The sequence below is a fragment of the Acanthamoeba castellanii genome, assembly GCF_000313135.1.
Source record: "Acanthamoeba castellanii str. Neff unplaced genomic scaffold scf7180000084612, whole genome shotgun sequence".
Classification (NCBI taxonomy): domain Eukaryota; phylum Discosea; order Longamoebia; family Acanthamoebidae; genus Acanthamoeba; species Acanthamoeba castellanii.
The window spans coordinates 126,617-143,936 of record NW_004457342.1 but is presented as its reverse complement, the minus strand read 5'-3'; the positions used below and the strand labels follow the sequence as shown (position 1 = coordinate 143,936).

The 17,320-nt window shown below is 59.6% G+C and overlaps 5 protein-coding genes across 5 annotated transcripts in view; 2 read left to right on the top strand and 3 right to left on the bottom strand.

The window, feature by feature from the left end:
• Window positions 1-28: 28 nt before the first annotated feature.
• ACA1_076780 (acylCoA synthetase) lies at window positions 29-3,706 on the top strand (the record flags this gene model as incomplete). Its single annotated transcript, XM_004335790.1, has 15 exons — window positions 29-86; window positions 216-276; window positions 369-438; window positions 533-728; window positions 807-894; window positions 976-1,036; window positions 1,150-1,404; window positions 1,554-1,696; window positions 1,788-1,862; window positions 1,963-2,043; window positions 2,153-2,232; window positions 2,405-2,754; window positions 2,970-3,038; window positions 3,137-3,286; window positions 3,392-3,706. 15 exons carry the CDS (start codon window positions 29-31, stop codon window positions 3,704-3,706), a joined length of 2,052 nt encoding a protein of 683 aa, XP_004335838.1.
• A 55-nt stretch (window positions 3,707-3,761) lies between these two features.
• On the bottom strand, window positions 3,762-11,603 carry ACA1_076770 (BTB/POZ domain containing protein; the record flags this gene model as incomplete). Its single annotated transcript, XM_004335789.1, has 25 exons — window positions 3,762-4,577; window positions 4,662-4,742; window positions 4,840-4,892; window positions 5,011-5,690; window positions 5,776-6,202; window positions 6,313-6,412; window positions 6,487-6,597; window positions 6,692-7,207; window positions 7,318-7,400; window positions 7,472-7,544; window positions 7,652-7,924; window positions 8,028-8,093; window positions 8,177-9,122; window positions 9,226-9,286; window positions 9,379-9,550; window positions 9,631-9,730; window positions 9,800-9,935; window positions 10,019-10,222; window positions 10,271-10,400; window positions 10,479-10,552; window positions 10,634-10,703; window positions 10,988-11,071; window positions 11,157-11,290; window positions 11,427-11,499; window positions 11,589-11,603. 25 exons carry the CDS (start codon window positions 11,601-11,603, stop codon window positions 3,762-3,764), a joined length of 5,478 nt encoding a protein of 1,825 aa, XP_004335837.1.
• A 631-nt stretch (window positions 11,604-12,234) lies between these two features.
• On the top strand, window positions 12,235-14,721 carry ACA1_076760 (uncharacterized protein; the record flags this gene model as incomplete). Its single annotated transcript, XM_004335788.1, has 6 exons — window positions 12,235-12,357; window positions 12,584-12,764; window positions 12,858-13,526; window positions 13,638-13,806; window positions 13,957-14,378; window positions 14,498-14,721. The coding sequence occupies 6 exons, from the start codon at window positions 12,235-12,237 to the stop codon at window positions 14,719-14,721; spliced, it is 1,788 nt and encodes a 595-aa protein (XP_004335836.1).
• A 312-nt stretch (window positions 14,722-15,033) lies between these two features.
• ACA1_076750 (uncharacterized protein) lies at window positions 15,034-15,360 on the bottom strand (the record flags this gene model as incomplete). The annotated part of the gene is made up of 1 exon (XM_004335787.1): window positions 15,034-15,360. The coding sequence occupies one exon, from the start codon at window positions 15,358-15,360 to the stop codon at window positions 15,034-15,036; it is 327 nt and encodes a 108-aa protein (XP_004335835.1).
• Window positions 15,361-15,874: 514 nt separating this feature from the next.
• The window catches only part of ACA1_076740 (GMC family oxidoreductase), a gene marked incomplete at both ends in the record, with an annotated part of 3,137 nt that continues 1,691 nt past the window's right edge, over window positions 15,875-17,320 (bottom strand). The window contains 5 exons of the mRNA XM_004335786.1: window positions 15,875-16,090; window positions 16,283-16,535; window positions 16,628-16,743; window positions 16,918-17,025; window positions 17,118-17,192. Of these exons, the coding sequence (XP_004335834.1) occupies window positions 15,875-16,090; window positions 16,283-16,535; window positions 16,628-16,743; window positions 16,918-17,025; window positions 17,118-17,192 (768 nt within the window). The remainder of the gene's footprint in view (window positions 16,091-16,282; window positions 16,536-16,627; window positions 16,744-16,917; window positions 17,026-17,117; window positions 17,193-17,320) is intronic.

Genomic DNA, 17,320 nt, shown 5'->3' with positions numbered 1-17,320 from the left:
TATCAAGGCGAGCAAAAGGCAAACGATCATGGCGAGTCGCGGTGGTAGCGCCGCTCCCTCTTCTTCGTCTGTCCTTCCTGAATGGCGTACGTTTTCCCTTCTTTGCTTTGTTCACCAAAGCTTCTCATCTCGATTAAATAGGAGCCCTGTGCCCCAGCTTCGAGATTTGTGAGGTTTAATGAACAGGCTTTTGTTTTTGTTTTCCCTACATGTAGTGCGCAGCGTGACAGCGAAGCAAGCTGCTCTGGCTGGCCTGGGCGTGTCGGCCGCCCTCGGGTACGACCCACCTTTCCTCTTTTTCTGAGGCCCCTCATCTGTTCGCACTGAGCTGGCCTTGACCCCTCCTCCACACCGGCGCACCCCAACAGCTATGCCTACCTCAACTCCATGAGCCCCGACCTTAGCAAGGACTTCGGGACCATCATGCGCCTCGCTCGGGTGCGTCAAAGGCCTTTGCTTCACTCCTCCTCTACATGTAGACTGGTTCAACACTCAACACCCGCGCTTTTGCTCTCGTCCATGACGACTGCAGGTGAAGCGGAAGGTGGACTCGGCGCTCAAGAACAAACAGACCGTGGCCGACATGTTCAACGCGGTGCTCCAGGCCCACCCCAACAAGGAGGCCATCGTGTTTGTCGACAAGCAAGACCATCTGACCCGCAACACCAAGGTGAGCAACACCAAGGTGAGCTACACCTACGCCGAAGTCGAAGCCGAGTCCAACAAAGGTGAGGAGCGTGCGTGTGCGCGTGCGCGTGCGTGTGTGTTTCGCTGTCTTGAAATTAATTGGCTCTGTGCTACTCCAGTCGCCAACTGGGCCCTATCCATCGGGCTCAAGGAGAAGGACGTCGTTGCGCTGATGATGGACAACCGACCCGAGTTCATCTTCATGTGGTACGCACCGTCTCCATTCGCGCCTTACTTGTACAGCTCCTACTTCATCCATTAGCTAACGGTTGTCTTTTCGATCGACAGGCTGGGGATGACCAAGATCGGCGTCCTGACTTCGCTCATCAACACCAACCTGCGCGGCCACGTACACACAATCATCAAACCTCTCTCTCTCTCTTCTTTGATTTCTTTTCTTTGCCTGCACACAACACCACCTCATCACCGTTGTTCGCGAACCACCACCACCGATCTTGTCAGGTGTTGCGTCACTCGATGGCGGTGTGCAAGGCCACGCACTACTTTGTCGGTCACGAGCACATGGACGTGATTTCGCGCGAGTTGGTGAGCGACTTGGGCGGCAAGTGGTACTCGTGCGGCGGTCCTGCTCCGGAGGGGAATCTGTTCGATCTGGACAGCCTCCTGGCCGTCAGCAACAACACCACCGCCATTCCGCGCTCTTTCCGGGCCAACACTTCGGCCACCGACAAGCTCTTCTACATCTACACGAGGCACGTAACACACGCACACACGCACACACGCACACGCACGCGCACACGCACGCGCACACGCACACAGCCGCACACGCACTCACACGCACACGCACACTTGAGCTCATGCGTGGTGGTATCTATGGCTCCAGCGGCACCACGGGAGCGCCCAAGGCGGCTCTGGTTTCGCACCTCAAGTTCCTGACTGCGGGACTCGGCTTTGTGGACCTGATGGACGTCGGGGAGAACGACAGGCTCTACACGGCGCTGCCGCTCTACCACTCCGCCGCCACCCTCATCGGCGTGAGCACCACCTGGTAGCGATTCTTTCTTTCTTTCTTTCTTTCTTCATTTCTTTCTTTTTCCTTTTCTCTTGTGTGCTCCATGCCTGGATACGCCTATTCGCAGGAACGGCATGGGCACGCTGATTCTGCGCCGCAAGTTCTCGGCCAACAGCTTCTGGGAGGACATCGCCACCCACAAGTACGTCAGCACACTTGGGTTCCAGCGCCACATCACAACATAATCGTGTGTGTGGCGTGTGTGTGTGTCGTGTGTGTGTGTGTGTTGTGTGTGTGGTTAGGGCGACCGTGTTTCAGTACATTGGCGAGCTATGTCGCTATCTGCTCTCGCACCCGCCCAAGCCCTCGGACTCCCAGCACCAGTACGAACGCAGCAGCCCGCCCACCCAATTGAGAGTCACCACACCACACCACACTACAGCTCGTGCCGTGGTATCCGCTAATCCGCTTTTGTCTGCGTGTGTCCGGCAGGCTGCGTCTGGCAATCGGCAACGGCCTCCGCCCCGACATTTGGGCCGAGTTCCAGAAGCGCTTCAATATTCCCCAGATCGGTACACGTACTCACCACGCACACGCACATGCACTCACCACGCGCGCGCGCACACACACACGCACACACACACGCACACGCACACACACACGCACACGCACACACACGACCGCACACGCACACGACCGCGGCACAATGTGCTGACCTCCGGGGGGTTGTCTGCTGGGTCGAAGGCGAGTTCTACGCTGCGACGGAGGGCAACGTGGCGCTGCTGAACAGCTTCAACAAGGTGGGCGCCGTGGGCTACCTCTCGCCCCTCATCCGCATGGTGCACCCCGGGCGCCTGGTCAAGTTCGACGTCGAATCGGAGATGCCCGTCAGAGACCCCAAGACCGGCTTCTGCCTCGGTACGGCCGTGCACACTGATCGACTTGAAGAGAGCACTGCGCCGCTGGGCCGCTGCTTCCTGGGCGCACCTCACACGTATCCGCACGTTCGATGTCTGAGTGTAGAGTGCGAGCAGAACGAGATCGGCGAGATGCTGGGCAACATCAAGCCCGACGACCCTCTGCGCCAGTTCCTGGTACGACACATACACGTGCTTTGGGCCAGTTCGGGTGCTCTCGTGGGTTGGAATGATAGTTGGTGACACGACGCAACACACGACGCACACCGCACACGACGCAGGGCTATACCGATTCGTCTGCGACAGAGAAGAAGGTAACGGAGGCCTTTGGGGAACACACACACACACACAAGGTTTGGTTGGACTCACCAGAGGTGGGTCGTGTTGGTTAGGTCCTGCGCGATGTATTCACCAAGGGTGACATGTGGTTCAGAACCGGAGACCTCCTCCGCATCGATCGGGTTTCGCCTCTCCTCCTTCACCCGCACACATCACACACCGCACACACCGCACACACCGACACACACCACACGGTCGGTCTAATGTGGTACCTGGGCAGGAGGGCTACGTGTACTTTGTGGACCGGATCGGCGACACGTTCCGATGGAAGGGCGAGAACGTCGCCACGACCGAGGTGGCCGAGGTGATCACCACCGGCAACGTCGGCGTCCAGGAATGTAACGTCTACGGCGTCAAAGTCCCGCACAAGGTACACCACTCTGCTGTGCGTGCGTGCGTGCGTGTGCGTGTGCGTGTGCGTGTGTGGTGGTGCGTGGTGTCATGTGTGTGCCTCACCAACCGCATCGGCGCACAGGACGGTCGTGCTGGCATGGCCTGCATCATCCCCGTGGACCGGGCCACGTTTGACATGGCCGCCCTCTACAAACTGGTGAGGACGGAGCTGCCGCTCTACGCCGCTCCGCTCTTCGTACGCGTGACCACGGCGGCCATGGACGTGACGGGCACCTTCAAGCACAAGAAGACCGAGCTCGTCGAGCAGGGCTTCAACCCGCACGTCATCACCGACGACGAGCTCTACTTCCGGGACGACCTCAAGGGCGCCTTCGTGCCGCTGACCAAGGACCTCTACCAGCGCATCACCAACAACACCACCGAAGCCAAGCTCTGAATGTGGAAACAATATTGTTTGGCTGTTGACACAACACAGCAAACGAACGATTCAATCAAAACTCGATGCGCGATGGCGGGGAGGCGGCGGCGGGCTTGGCCTTGGTGCGCGTGGCGGCGGAGCGCTTGCCCGCAGCGCGTGCCTTGGCCACGGGCGAGAGGCCCGATGATGGCGAGGTCGTCGCGGTTGTTGTGGTCAACGACGGGGTGAGCGAAGAGGTCGATGCAGCGCTGAACGGGCTGAAGCCGGTGAACGGCGACGTCGACGCGGGCGAAGAGAAGGGTGACCCGAACGGCGAGGCCGGCGTCGGCGACGGTGAGGCGCTCGGCGAAGGCGAGAAGAGAGCCGTCCCCTCGGTGGTCGTTGGTGTGGCGTCGGTGCTGGCCGGGTCGCTCGCCGCCGGGGTGAAGGTGAACGACGGGCGGAAGAAGGGCGACGATGTGTCGGTCGTCTCGAACGTCGAGACGGCCGTGCTCTCCCAGCAGACCGTGAAGCCCAACGGAGCCGCCACCTGCCCTTCGTCGACCACCGGCGCCTCCGTCTCCGCCTCCGCCTCCGTCTTCACTTCCTCGCCTTCCGACCGGTGCGGCGTGACGTCCCAGCCACTGTCGCCCTTTTCTTCGCCCGACGCGTCGGCCGCGGCCGCCGGCGTGTCCAGATCTGCTGCCAAGGGCGTCGTCGTCGTGGTCGTTGTTGAGCTCTTGCTCCCCGGTCGGCGCGGCCCGCGGCCCTTGCGCGAGGCCGGACGGCCGCCGCCGGCCTCAGCTTCGATAAAGGCGAGGAACGAGGTCGACTGCGGCTCGGTCTGGCCGAGCTGCTGACTCGTCGGCTGCGGCGCCTCCGTCACGTTTGCCAACGCGAACGGGCTCCCCTGCGCGCGGAGAAGAACCGGTCAGGCCAATAGTCATCATCATCATCGTCATCATCATCATCATCAGGGGAAGAGGGCGCGTACGAGGATGTGCTGATTGTTGTGGAGAATGTGAATCCGGTACGAGTCGGAGGCCTCCTTGACGGTGTAGTGCACGAGGTACACCTGTGAGACGCGTCATCACCACCACCGCCGCCACGGGTTAAGAGCCGAGGCGAGATGTAAGGCCAGCGAGCGGCCGTTTGTTTGGGCCAAAACGTACCCCGACGCCCTGGTCCTCGACGGTGATGTTGAATTCCCGCTGGCTGGCCTCGGCTGACGACCAAAATAAAATGCACGAATTGGATGTCAGCTCAATACCACAACACGACACACACGACACGACACGACACGACACGACCAACGACACGACCAACGACACGACACACGGTACCAGCTTTGCTGATTCGAGATTGGATGACAGCCGGCGGAGGAAGCGGACGGCGCGTGCTCGCCACGGTGGTGGCGTTGGAGTCGACATCCAACAGGTTCCGCTTTCTTCTTCCCTCCTTTTCCTCCTCGCCCTCCTCTTCACTCCCCTCCTCGCTATCCTCCTCACTCTCCTTCGACTCTCTCTTGGTCTTCGTGTGTGGGTGTTCTTCTAGTTCCTTTTCCTTCTCGTTTTCCTTCTCGTTTTCCTCTGGCGACGTCGATCCGTCGCCGCCCTCGTCGGCCGGCTGGGGCGACGGACTGAGCGCGTCGCGGTTGCGCCGCTGCGCGCGCCGGAACGTACGCGGCAGCTGAGCCGAGGCCGGTGTTGCCGTCGCCCCGGCCGCGGCGTCGCCCGCACCGTCGTCAACCATCGGCGCCGCTTGCTCGTCGTCCGCGAGCTTGTGCCGGAGCTGGCCGAGACCACCAGCGAAGGCGGAGCTGTCCTGGACGGCTACGGCGCGGGTGGGCCGAGCCTTCGCCGGCGCGGGTGGTGGCCCACCGACAGGCAGCGATGCCAGCAGCGACCGCACGTCGTCGTCGTTGTCGTTGTCGCCATTGACGTCGTCAGCAGAGCCTTGGTCGGTGGTCCTCGTGATGACGATCACAAACTTGTCGCCGCCCTTGTCCAGCGGGTTGTCCTGCCTGTGCGCAACGTTTGGTTAGTCGACAGGAATGCTGACGTGTCATATAGAGGGACAGACAGAGAGGTGGGGCGTGGGGTCGGTACCGGTCCTTGGCCTGGATGGTGAACGCGGCCGGGCGGCCGATGACGGCCCGCTCGAGCCCGTCGCCAAAGGCCACGCAGTTGGCCGCGTGCGCGACGGTCGACACGGCCCGCACCGTGAACGGGCTGCCGCTGATGTGCATGTGGCCCAGCAGCACGCTCACGTAGAACTTGCCCACCTGGCGTTGCGTGTAGCGGGCCGTGTAGGTGCCGTCGTTGTTGTCGGTCACCATGCCCTTGTCCGCCTTCCAGTCCATGTGCGAGTTGGCGGACTCCTCCTGGTGGGAGAGGCGGACGACGAACCACTTCGAGCCCGCGCGGATGGGGCGGCCGAACATGTCGCGCGCCTGGATCGTGAAGGTGGTCTCGTTGTCGATCTCCACTCGTCGCAGACCCTCGCCGTCCGCTGTGCATTGGCTCGCGGCGTACGCTGCAGCCAAAATACAGTAAACATACATAAATATAATAATAATAATAATAGTACTTGAATTATATTATTATTATTATTATGATAAAATAAATGTTAGAATTGGCGGGTACCAGGCTCGACGCGCAGGAAATAGGGCGACCCGGCGATGGGCTCATCGCCCAGCTTGATGTGCAGGGAATACCGTCCCGACCGCAGCGCCACATAGCTCACCTACAGCGCCAGGAGGAGATGGTGATGAGGAGGGAGGAGATGAATAGGCGATGCGCGGAGGAGAGGTCGAGGACCAGGTAGGAGCCGTCGTTGTTGCCCAACAGGTGCACCGCCCGAATCCACTTGGAGGAGCCGGAATTGGTCACCACAGGCCGAGCCGCATCGCAGACCGCGCACGTCAACGTCTGCAGACAATCAGGGAATAAATAAATAAATGGAGCTTTGTTGTGCCACGCACGCACCACCGCACGCACCACCGCACACGATACAGGAACGAACCTTGGAGTTGAGCAGCGTGCATTCTTCGCATACCCAGAACTCGTCATCGTGGTACGCCAACCATTGCGTTTCGTGCTGCTGCTCCTCTTCGCCGGCCTCGGCGTCAACGATCGGCTTCCTGTTCCGATAGTCCTCTTCCTCCTTCTCGCTATCAACCCCCTCTTCCTCCACTTCTTCTTCTTCTCCTTCGTTCTTCTTCTCCTTCTCTTCCTCCGCCTCGAGTTTCTCTTTCGTCGCCTCCTTCTCTTCCGCGCCGCTCTTGTATTCTCCCGCCTGGGCCGCGGCGGTGTCGGACGTCTCCTCTACGGCCGCGGTCGTGGTGGTGTCGCCCGGGGCGGCGGTGTCAGGTGTGACGGTGCACGTCGTTGCGGTGGTCTTTTGCGCCTCCGCGACCTTCCGCTTCGCCTCGGCCTCGCGCCTCTTGCGCACCGCTCGCTCGGCGGGCGTCTCCTCGAGGATCTGGACCTTGAAGTTCTCGCCCCCGCGTGCGCACTTGTTGCCAAACTCGTCAAAGGCCTGCGCGCGTTCACCGCGGGCATTTGCGGGGTAAGCACCTCCAGTGGTGGCCACGCACTGCGTCGCCCCGGCGGACGAAGCACAAGCGCGTAGGTGGTGGTGGTGTGTACCTCGATCTTGAAGAAGGCCGTCTCGCCTTCGTACCCCTTCGACGCGCCAGTCCCCGTCGCCTTGCAGTTCTTGGCACAGGCCACTTAAGTCATGGTCAGCCACACAACCCGTGGGTAAAAGAAAAAAAGAAGAGCTGAGGGCAGGTTCACGCACCGTTCGACTTGAACTCTTGCAACAGCTCGTCGGACAGCTCTTGGAACCCTTCGGTGCGCATCACGTGGTCCCTCTGTCGATTATTTTTTCCCCGCACCCACCGCGGACGACGCGTCGTTAGGACACTGCGAAGGCAATCTTCTTCCCTCCAAGGGCGGCCTGGCGCAGCTAGCGACGTACCTGCTGGAGCATGTAGTTCATGGCGATGGTGCGCAGGTGGTGCGTTTGATACCGATGCGCCATCTCGAGGATGTAGGCGGCGTTGTCCTTGTAGATTCCCTTTTCGACGTAGCACTCGCACTGCTCCTGGAGGTGCGTGAGCGTGTACTGGTTGGAGATCATGAGCAGCTCCACCACGTTGTCCTCGGTGATTTCGACGACGCCTGAGTACAGGTAGTTGAGCAGCGCGTTGAAGGCCGGCAGAGTGATGTCGTGCACGTCGATCACCTCAGCCTGCCGGCGACAGCACAGCACAGCACAGCACATTCAATAGCTTAGCAGTGTATGGGCCTCTCGGCCCGCGCAAGCAGAGGAGCAGCGGGGCAATGGTTGGTACCTGCGACTCCCTCATGCCCGAAGTGAACATGGCGCGGAAGTGCTCGCTCCGGCCGCATAGAATCGCCTGAAGAGTACATGAGTGAGTAAGTGGGTGGGCACACCGGTACGTATCGCAGTGCTGGGCCGCCACCGGGTGTGTGTACGCACCTTGTGCGCCGGAATGAGTTCGCCCTCGACTGCGAACGTGACATCGGCGAACTGACTGCACTTGACGAACCGCTGCAGGTCCGTGTGGAATGTGTACGTCGTGGGCTCCTCCGGCTCCTCCTCCTCCACCACCACCACCTCCACTTTGATCTCCTCCTGATTCGACTTCTCAACACTTGGCGGTGCACTTGTACTGGCCTCGCTTCCACTCGATCCTGTGTTCCGTTCTTGCTCCGTTTCGGTCGTGGTGGTTTCTTCTTCTTCTTTCGTTTCAGTGTCGCGCTCCGTCGCGTCATCGGCCGTCGTGCTGGTCTCTTGCGCCACCTTCTCTTCGTTCGCTGTCTCTGCCTCCCATCTCGCGATCTCCTCGGTCTCGCACTGGCTCCTCGCCCGCGGTTCGGCCTCGGTGGCTTCGGCCTTGGCCTCCACCACTTCCTCCTGTGTGTCGGTCGTCTTAAGCGACTCAACCACTTCGTGCTGCTGCTCTTCCTTGTTCTCCGCCGCCTCGCTCTCTTCACTTTCCTTCTTCGCCTCCTTCGCCTCCCCTTCTTTCTCTTCTTTCTTCTTCTCTTCTTCCAACTCTTCTTCTGTAGCTACTTCTTCTTCTATCACTTCGTCGGGCCTGATCCTCTGCTGGCTGGCCCTCAGCGCGCCCCTGCTGGAGCTGAGCGGCCTATCGACGAGCAGTTGGCCGTCGGGCCGCCTGACCAACTGCGCCTCCGCTGCGCTGGTCAGGCGCGGATCGTGCGGCATCATCGCCTGGAGCGCTTCGACGTCCTTGGTGGCCAGGAGCTGTAGGTTGTCCTCCCGGAGGATGAACCCCACCACGGCGTTGTGCAGCATCTGCCTGTAGTCGAGCACCCAGGGCTCGGGCTTGTCGAGCACTTTGCGCCAGTGCGCGAGCACGTTGTCGAGGCTAAGCTCATCCTGGAACAACTCGACACATCTGCAGGCAGATAAAAAAACATGAGCAATTTAGCGATAACGCACTCAAAACACTCAACACGCGCGCGTGCGTGTGCGATAGTCGGGGTGTGTGCGGTTCGTACCGTTTCTGTAAGAGGGCAGAGTTGTAGGCCACGCCCACGCTCAACAGATTCAGCAGCATATCTATCGATTCCGGTACAAGGTCAGCGACAAACGATCTGCGACAGAGGAGAGCGGACGGCCGTGGGGTTTGTTGTGGGTGTCGCGGTCCGTACCTACGTCGAGGCCCTGTCGCGTGGTATCCGTGTAGAGAAAGTGCAGAAACTCGGCGAGCGTGGCTGAGTCCATTCCGCTGATGTACAGTTCTTGTTTGCCGGGGTCGGCGGCAAGGACCTCGGCGAGCTTCGGACACCGAGCCGCCAGTACCACCTGACGGACAGAGGCGATCTGGTGTCAACACCAATCAAGCAGACCTAGGCAGGCGCACCGCAGACTACGCGTAACCGAGGACCAGCGAAGTGTTATACCTTGTGCGCACGAATCGGTGGCTTGGCGGGCTCTTGCCCGCAGTAAACGTCGATGTCGAAAAAATCGGATTGCTCGTGCAGCAGCTTGCCCATTTCATCCCTGGTCGTAAGAATGTGAGTAAGGGGGAGGTTTACGCTCTTTCTCGAGCGAGCTGCTGTTGTTCGGTACCTTAACAGGGAGATGTTGGGATCCATACCCACGACCACCGTGGTGTGGTACCAGCCACAGGACACGTGCTGAACGCACCGATTGACCAGCGAATCGACCAAGCGCGGGATCTCCTGGTCGACCAAATCGCCATGACCTGCACAAGAGGAGTGGGCGCCTCTCGGGGTGAGTCCACTCATTCGGCTCCACCGGTGGCGGGCTTGGGAGAGAAAAATATACCGAGGGCGCCCAGAGAGCCGGCACCGAACGTGTAAACGCGACCGGCGTCGGTGCGTACGGCGGTGTGGTAGGCGCCACAGGACACCTCCACGACTCGCTTGCCCTCGAGCGCAGTGACACGTCGTGGCTCCACCACGTTCTTGCGCTCACCGTGGCCTGCAGTAGAGTAGCACGCGATGATGGTGATGTGAGCGGCTTGTCCACCTTCGTGGAAAGAAGAGGGGAAGGGAAGGGGCGCAGTGAGGTACGCACCCAGCTGGTGCCACACGGATGAGCCCCAGGTGTAGAGTTCGCCCGATTCGGTGACGCAACCCATGTGGAAGGACCCGCACGCGACGGCGACCACCTTTTTCCCTCTGAGGGCCTCCACTTGTTCAGGGTCCTGGTGGGAAGGAATCAGCGATCTACTCCTTCACCTTCTTCATCCATTCTTTGATTCACACGAAATGTACGCACATACCTGTTTCACACTGATGGCGTGACCCAGCGGACCGATGCCGAAAGTCCACAAGCCGCCATCGGTGGTGACAGCAGCTGCGCGAGGAGACGCGGTGACGTCACTAAAAGGTCCTCGAACGGGACACCGCGTGGCACACTTACACGGCTACTACGTACCGGAGTACATCTGGCCGACAGCGATGCTGGCCACCGACTTGCCACCAAAGTCCAAAAGCCGCCAGTCGGACTCCCTCGCGCCAGGCATACTCGAGCACATACACACTAATTATATAAATAATAAACAAGTAAATAATAAAAAAAGCAATTGGAGCTAGAGGGGAAAATGGCATAGCCAAAAGAGTTGTGAGTCACCTCGGCCATCTTCGAGCAGGGCAAGGATGTGGTCATCAGCACAGGCGACCTACAGGTATGAGGTGGGTGAATGTGCAGCGTGAGACGCGCTACATTCAGAAGAGCGAACCATCGCGTTACACATCGGCGGCTCAGAAGAAGACGAGAGCTGCACTGTACCTGCTTAATCACGACCGAGCTTTCGTCTTCGGTTTCAAGGACGGGCGGCAGAGAGGTCAAATGACCCGAGTTGTACACCTTGCCCTGTGAACGCGCCGAGCGACACGGTGAGCGACACGGAACCGGGTTGATGGGCAGTGAAGGAGAGAACGGAGGAGAGCGAGCGCACCACGCCGGATTCGAAGAGCAGCGCGGAGTAGGTCTGCCCGCACGACACTTGCACGCACTTTTCCTTGGTGGCGAGGGCTCGCAGATCCGCGGACATGCTGGTGCCCTCTTTCCACAAGTGGCATTCACCGTTGGCTGTACAGAGAGTGCACGCCATGGGGAACACCGACACGTCGGTCAGCAGCGGGTTGTGGGTGGTGTTAGTAAGGCAGACACGAGCAACTGCTCCGTTGGAGCCAGCACGAAGAGGCATCACGTCACGTCATGTTACCTGATGTGGCCCAGGTTTGGTACAGACCGGCCGAGACCTGCTTCACCTGCCTCTTGCCGAACTGCGTCTCCACCTGCGAGAAGAAGAAACAAAGAGAAGGGGGAGGAGGTGAGTAGAACCCATAAGAAGATCTTCAAACAAACGAGTTGGCAACATACCAACTTGGGAGTGGGGCATGGTGCGCCGTGCGAACCTGGTTACGTCAACAAATAAATCGTTGAAGTTAAATTCAACTTTAAATCGTTGGTTGGGGGGGGGCAATGGAGTGAACAGTACCAACGGTGTTGCCAAAGGAGAACACCTGCGCCACCTCTGGCAAATAAAGTTGTTGAGAAGTTCCCCCTAATGTAATGAACAATTGCACAACATCAAAGGCCGATGCGTCATACCCATTTCACTGTTCAGGGGTGCCTTTGTCACCGCGAGTGGCCCAAAATCAGTTGGGGCGTGGAGTTTGAGTTGCAATAAAAAAATCAATCCCTTCCGCGAAAGCAGTGGTCTTTAAATTTTTAATTCTTGCATTTTTAAAGACGTTTTATTTTTAAGATATTCCAATAATGCATTCGGCGGAACGCTGCACTTCTCCACCAATCACTCGCGGACGATCCTGCACTAGGGCAGTCCAGTGGCCATTGGACAAGAGACGCGTGTTAATTAAGAGATCCTGCCGACATTGACCCACCACACGGTCGCGGCCTTGCACATCTGTATCTTCTTCTCTGCCCACAGGGGTACCTTGAATCGATTTTCTGCCGCCGGGTAGGTAGAGCCAAACAAAAAGAAGACCGATTGCAGCAAAAAGAAGAAGATGGCACGCCTCGGCACGGTCGCTGTGGCGGTCGCGATCTTGATGATGGTCGTTGGCGGAGCGTGGGGCGACGTCTACATGCACTGCCCGCGTGGGTGCAACAACCGCCTCAACGAGGAGAGCGTGAATCGTAACAATAATAATCGAATGTGCGATACTCAGGTGCCGCCTCCTTCTTTACCACCTCTCTCATTAATTATAATAATTAATAATATAATCATCTTAATCTGCAATAGACGGCTTCTACGAAAGATCTTTTGATCCCTCACCTCAATTCACCGATTTGCATCAGCACCTGATGATTTCATATTTTTTCTTACCCCCCCCCTCTTCTACTGGATCCAAACAGAACAACGGTAAGGGCGGCTATGCCTGGGGTCCGAAGATGTACTACTACTCCGGTTCGCAGTTGATGGTGGAGTGGACCAACCAGCACGGCTGCGGTCCCGACAGCAAGCAGCGCAACGTCCACTGCGAGCTCATCCTCCAGTACACCTGCGGCGAGCAGGTCCGCGACGGCCTCACCACCGGTACCGCGTGCTCTCCCCGACCGCACACACACACGCACCACCGCACACAGCACACGCACCTGACAGTTATGGTCGTGTGGGGGTGCTGAACAGAGTCGATCCCGGATGACCCCAACACGTACAACGAGAAGGCGGCGGACACGTTGAACAACAACGGCAAGCAGGCCTACAAGTACGGCATGCACGAGTCCTACGCCTACTACCAGGACTGCAAGCTGCGCGAGCGCAACAAGGGCCTGTTCCTGGCCGACCAGAAGCCCGGCCCGTCGGCCCGCAACACGCGCCAGAACCCGGGCGGCGGCCGCAGCGGCTTCGAGTGCCCCGAGGAGCGCGACTACTACCCCTACTGGCACCCGACGCCGTGGAAGGACATCGCCGTGCTCACCTCGGACGTGTCGCGGTGCGACTACTACAAGGAGAACACGGAGAATGCCAAGGGCCGCGGCTACTGCTCGAACCCGAAGCTCAACAACGAGGCCCAGTGCAAGGCCAACAAGGGCACCTGGCTCACCGCGCCCGCGCACGGCGGCGGCCTGGACTGCCTCGAGGCCCCGCTGTCGCGCGACAACCACCTGGGCAACACCCCCACCGGCTGGGCCTCGTCCTACAACTGGACCATCCCCGACGACCCCAACGAGAACTGCGTTCTGCGCCTGCGCTACAACATCTCCGTGGGCGACTACGACGCGTGGAACACCTACAGCGACCAGAACCTCGACAAGACGAAGGGCATCAAGAGCCCCATCAGGAACAACCCCACCGGTACTCACCGCCACCTTTTTTTCCCCCTTTGTTTCAATCGCACACACACGGCACGACACACGACGCGCGTGCGCACACACACACGGCTCATAAAGTGGAATCGCAATGCAGTGCAATTCGAGAGGGAGGACACGCCGGTGATCAAGGCCCGGAACCTCACGCTGGCGCTCAACACGGCCCAGACCGGCAGGACGTTCCAGGACCGGAGCTACACCTTCTCCATCCGCAGCCGCCCCTCCAACATCGGACCCATGGACAAGATCTTCAACTTGAACGTTCGGTACGCACCACGCGTCGCTTTGATTCGCGTTGTGCGTGCGCGATGTGTGTGTGCGCGCGCGGTGAGCTGACCGAACGGGGCGACACACACACACACACACACACACACACACACACACACACACACACACACACACACACACACACACAGGGGCAAGCGCGGTAACATCGTGCAGGTCTTCCCGTGCGTGGAGTACGACTTTGTGCCGACCACGCTCAACGTGCGGCCCAACGACCACATCCACATCCAGTGGACCGGCAGCATCTACAACCCGAAGAACAACGACGGCGAGGGCACCTACGGCACGGACATGTCCAACCTGGTCCAGGTGGAGAACCTGGACGACAACGTGCCCCTCACCTACTCTGACTCGCGCCACTTCTTCGGCGAGGAGGCGCGCATGTCGCTGGCTCACCTGAACCAGAAGGAGTGCGACACGCTGGCGCAGCTCATCGCCCGGCTCGGCACCGACCAGAACACCATCAACCGCGACCCGCGCAATTGCGCCAAGCTCAACGCCGCCAGCACCTACCAGGACCAGGGCCTCCACAAGGTCGGCGCCTCCCAGACCGGTACGCGCATCCCTCTCCCTACATCGCTGTGCGTGCGTGTGCGGTCGTGCATTTGCGTGTGCGGTCGTGTGTGCGGTTTGACAACAAGCTGATGAGGGTTATGCGTTGCGTGGCGACAGGTGCTTACATGTTCATCAGCACGAGGAACAACAACTTCAGTAACAGAAGCCAGAAGATGACGATCATCTCGATCCCCTTCCTGCCCGTCTGGGCCATCGTCCTGGTGGTCCTCGCCGGCACGGCCTGTCTCGCCTCGATCGGTCTCTCGTGGTTCGCCCTCTGGGTCCGGTACCACCCCGACTCGCGCGCCGCCAACGTGTGGAACCGGATGTCTGTCAACTAGGGACCCCCCTTCCTGGCGCTGAGGCCTTCGCCTCACTGCGTGTGTCCCCCCCCCAATATTTAAAATGTAATTTCTCCTCTTCTGCCGTTGCTTCCTTGCGTCTGTCTGGTGCGAGACACAGATGGGTTGGAGGGGATGCCATTGAGAGATCTGCACCTGGCCATGGTGGGTGAAGGCCTTCTTGCGGTTGAGGAAGAGCCTTCAAGCTTGGGGGCAAAAATTTGTACTTTTTTTACGATTTTGTAGTCATTCTTTGTTCTTGATCTGGTGCGTTGATGAACTGGTACAAAGAGAGTGGTCGAGCGATGAGCCTTAGAAGAGGTGCGCGAGGGCGTCCACGAGGAAGCTGCTGAGGCCCGAGGCGGACGAGGGCTCCTGGGAGGGCTGGGGCGAGCGTGCGGCGGTTGGCACAGCAGAGGGCGAAGGGGTGGTCGTGGGCAAGGAGCCGAACGACGGCGAGGCCGTGGGCGAAGGAGTGGGCGAGGTGCCGAATGACGGAGAGGCCGAAGGCGATTCTACCGGTGATGCCGAGGCCGAGGGGGAAGGGGACGCTTGGCCGTAGGCAGCCCACACGACCGCCAGAACGAGCACCAGCTGAAGCAGCAACACGGTGGCAAAGTTGTTGGTGAAGCGAGCCATGATCTATCGTGATGTGTTGGTAGTAACTGTGGGTTGGAGTTGGTTGACGCGAAGGCCTTGAGTATGCAGATAAACTTGGTGTGAATGTGGGCAGCGCCAAGGTTTTATAGGGAGCATCGGCCAATCAGAGACCCGGCCGTTGCAGCACGCATCGGCAAGCTCGAGTTGGTGGCCTGAATCGCTTCTCTTCAACGCCGCGGCCTTGAGCTGAAACTTCTCCTTCAATGCCATCAAGGGTCCCCGGCCACGATGCTCGCGCCTGGGCATGTGCCACGCCACACACGACACGCGCCAGAACGCCGCGTGATCCAGCAGGCCTCAAGGTCTCTCGGCCCACACTTTAAGAATTCAAACAAAGAAGTGAAAAACTCGCGTGTGGTTGGTTGCTTTATGCGTGCTAGCGTTGCGGATTGGCTCGCAAAATACAGTGCCACGTCAGCAACAATCTTGGGAAAACCGGCCGAGTGTATTCGCCGAGGCTGGTGTGTGTAGGCGTAGGCCTGCCTCGCGAGTGTTAGAGGTGGGCGATGTGCCTGGCGCGAGCAGCAGCGACGACGACAGTGGTGGTGGCCGGCTGTTGTTGGCCGTCGGCGGTGCTGATGAGGGTGTCGTGTAGGATGATGTCGCTGGCCTTCTCGCCGATCATGATTGCCGGTGCGTTGGTGTTGCCCGAGATTATCTCCGGACACACGCTCAGGTCCGCCACACGCAGGCTCTTCAGCCCGTGCACCTGCACCATTCACCCCACGCTGTGAGTGCGTGTTCTTGTGCGTGTTCTTGTGCGTGTGCGGTGTCGCCCGCAGCATGTGCGTACCCGGAGGTGAGTGTCGACCACGGTGGTCTTGTCTTGCACTGGCCCCATGCGCGTGGTGCCGGTGGGGTGGTACACGGTGAGGCAGTTCTTGATGACTAAGGCCCGCACGTAGCCATCGCTCTCGGGGTCCGGGTGCCGCTTGAGCAGCTCCTTGTCGTACATCTCCCGCCCGCGGATGCCGTCGAACACCGACGACGCCACGATCTGGCGCACGAGCCGGACGCCGGCCATGAGCAGCCGGACGTCGTCCTCCTCGCTGAGGTAGTTCGGGTGGATGCGGGGAGGGGCGAAGGGGTCCTTGGAGCGCAGCCGCACGCTGCCGCGGCTCTTCGGGTGCAGGAGGGTCGGCAGGAGCGAGAACCTGCAAGTCGCATCACCACCGCACACGCACACACGAAAGTTAGATCGATAGCGCACGACAGCACACGCACAGCCGCACACGCACACACGTACCCAAACTGACTGGTTTCGTAGTCTTCGATGTTGAGGCCGAACTGCGCCTTGACCTTCTCGGGCTCCATGCCGGTGAGACCCGAGCAGAGGCAGTGGATTTGCAGATCGGGAATGGGCTGCCACGCAAAACCCACAAAGCACATTGTGTGTTGTGTGTGTGTGTGTGTGTGTGTGTGTGTGTGTGTGTGTGTTGTGTTTGTGTTGTGTTGTGTGTCACACGACTGAGTGTTAGTTGACATGACACGCAAATTTATATACGAGAGGCATGAGGGCTGTGTGGATCGTCATACGTCGGGCAGGTGACAGTTTTCGGTGCGGATGAAGGCCATCGACTCGAGGGCCTGGGAAGTGTACGGCCCCTTCTTGAACAGCAGGTACCGAACCAAGTTGCCGATGTTCTGTCGCGCCCATTAAAACAAAGCTAGTGAGCCGACTGGTCAAAAATTCGTGGGCTCATGCTCGGTGAGATGGGGTGGTGGTCAGTGCGCACCTCGACCACGGCCTTGTCCATCGTTACGGGCTTGAGCGCGGAGAAGGCGACCGGGACGAACAGGTGGTCCTGCATCTGCTCGCCGACGTACGGCATGTCTCTGTTTGGTGGTGGCGCATGTCACCGAACCGCGCAATAGACATCAGCCGTGTGTTGTGTGTGCGTGTGTGTGTGTGTGTGTGTGTGTGTGTGTGTGTGTGTGT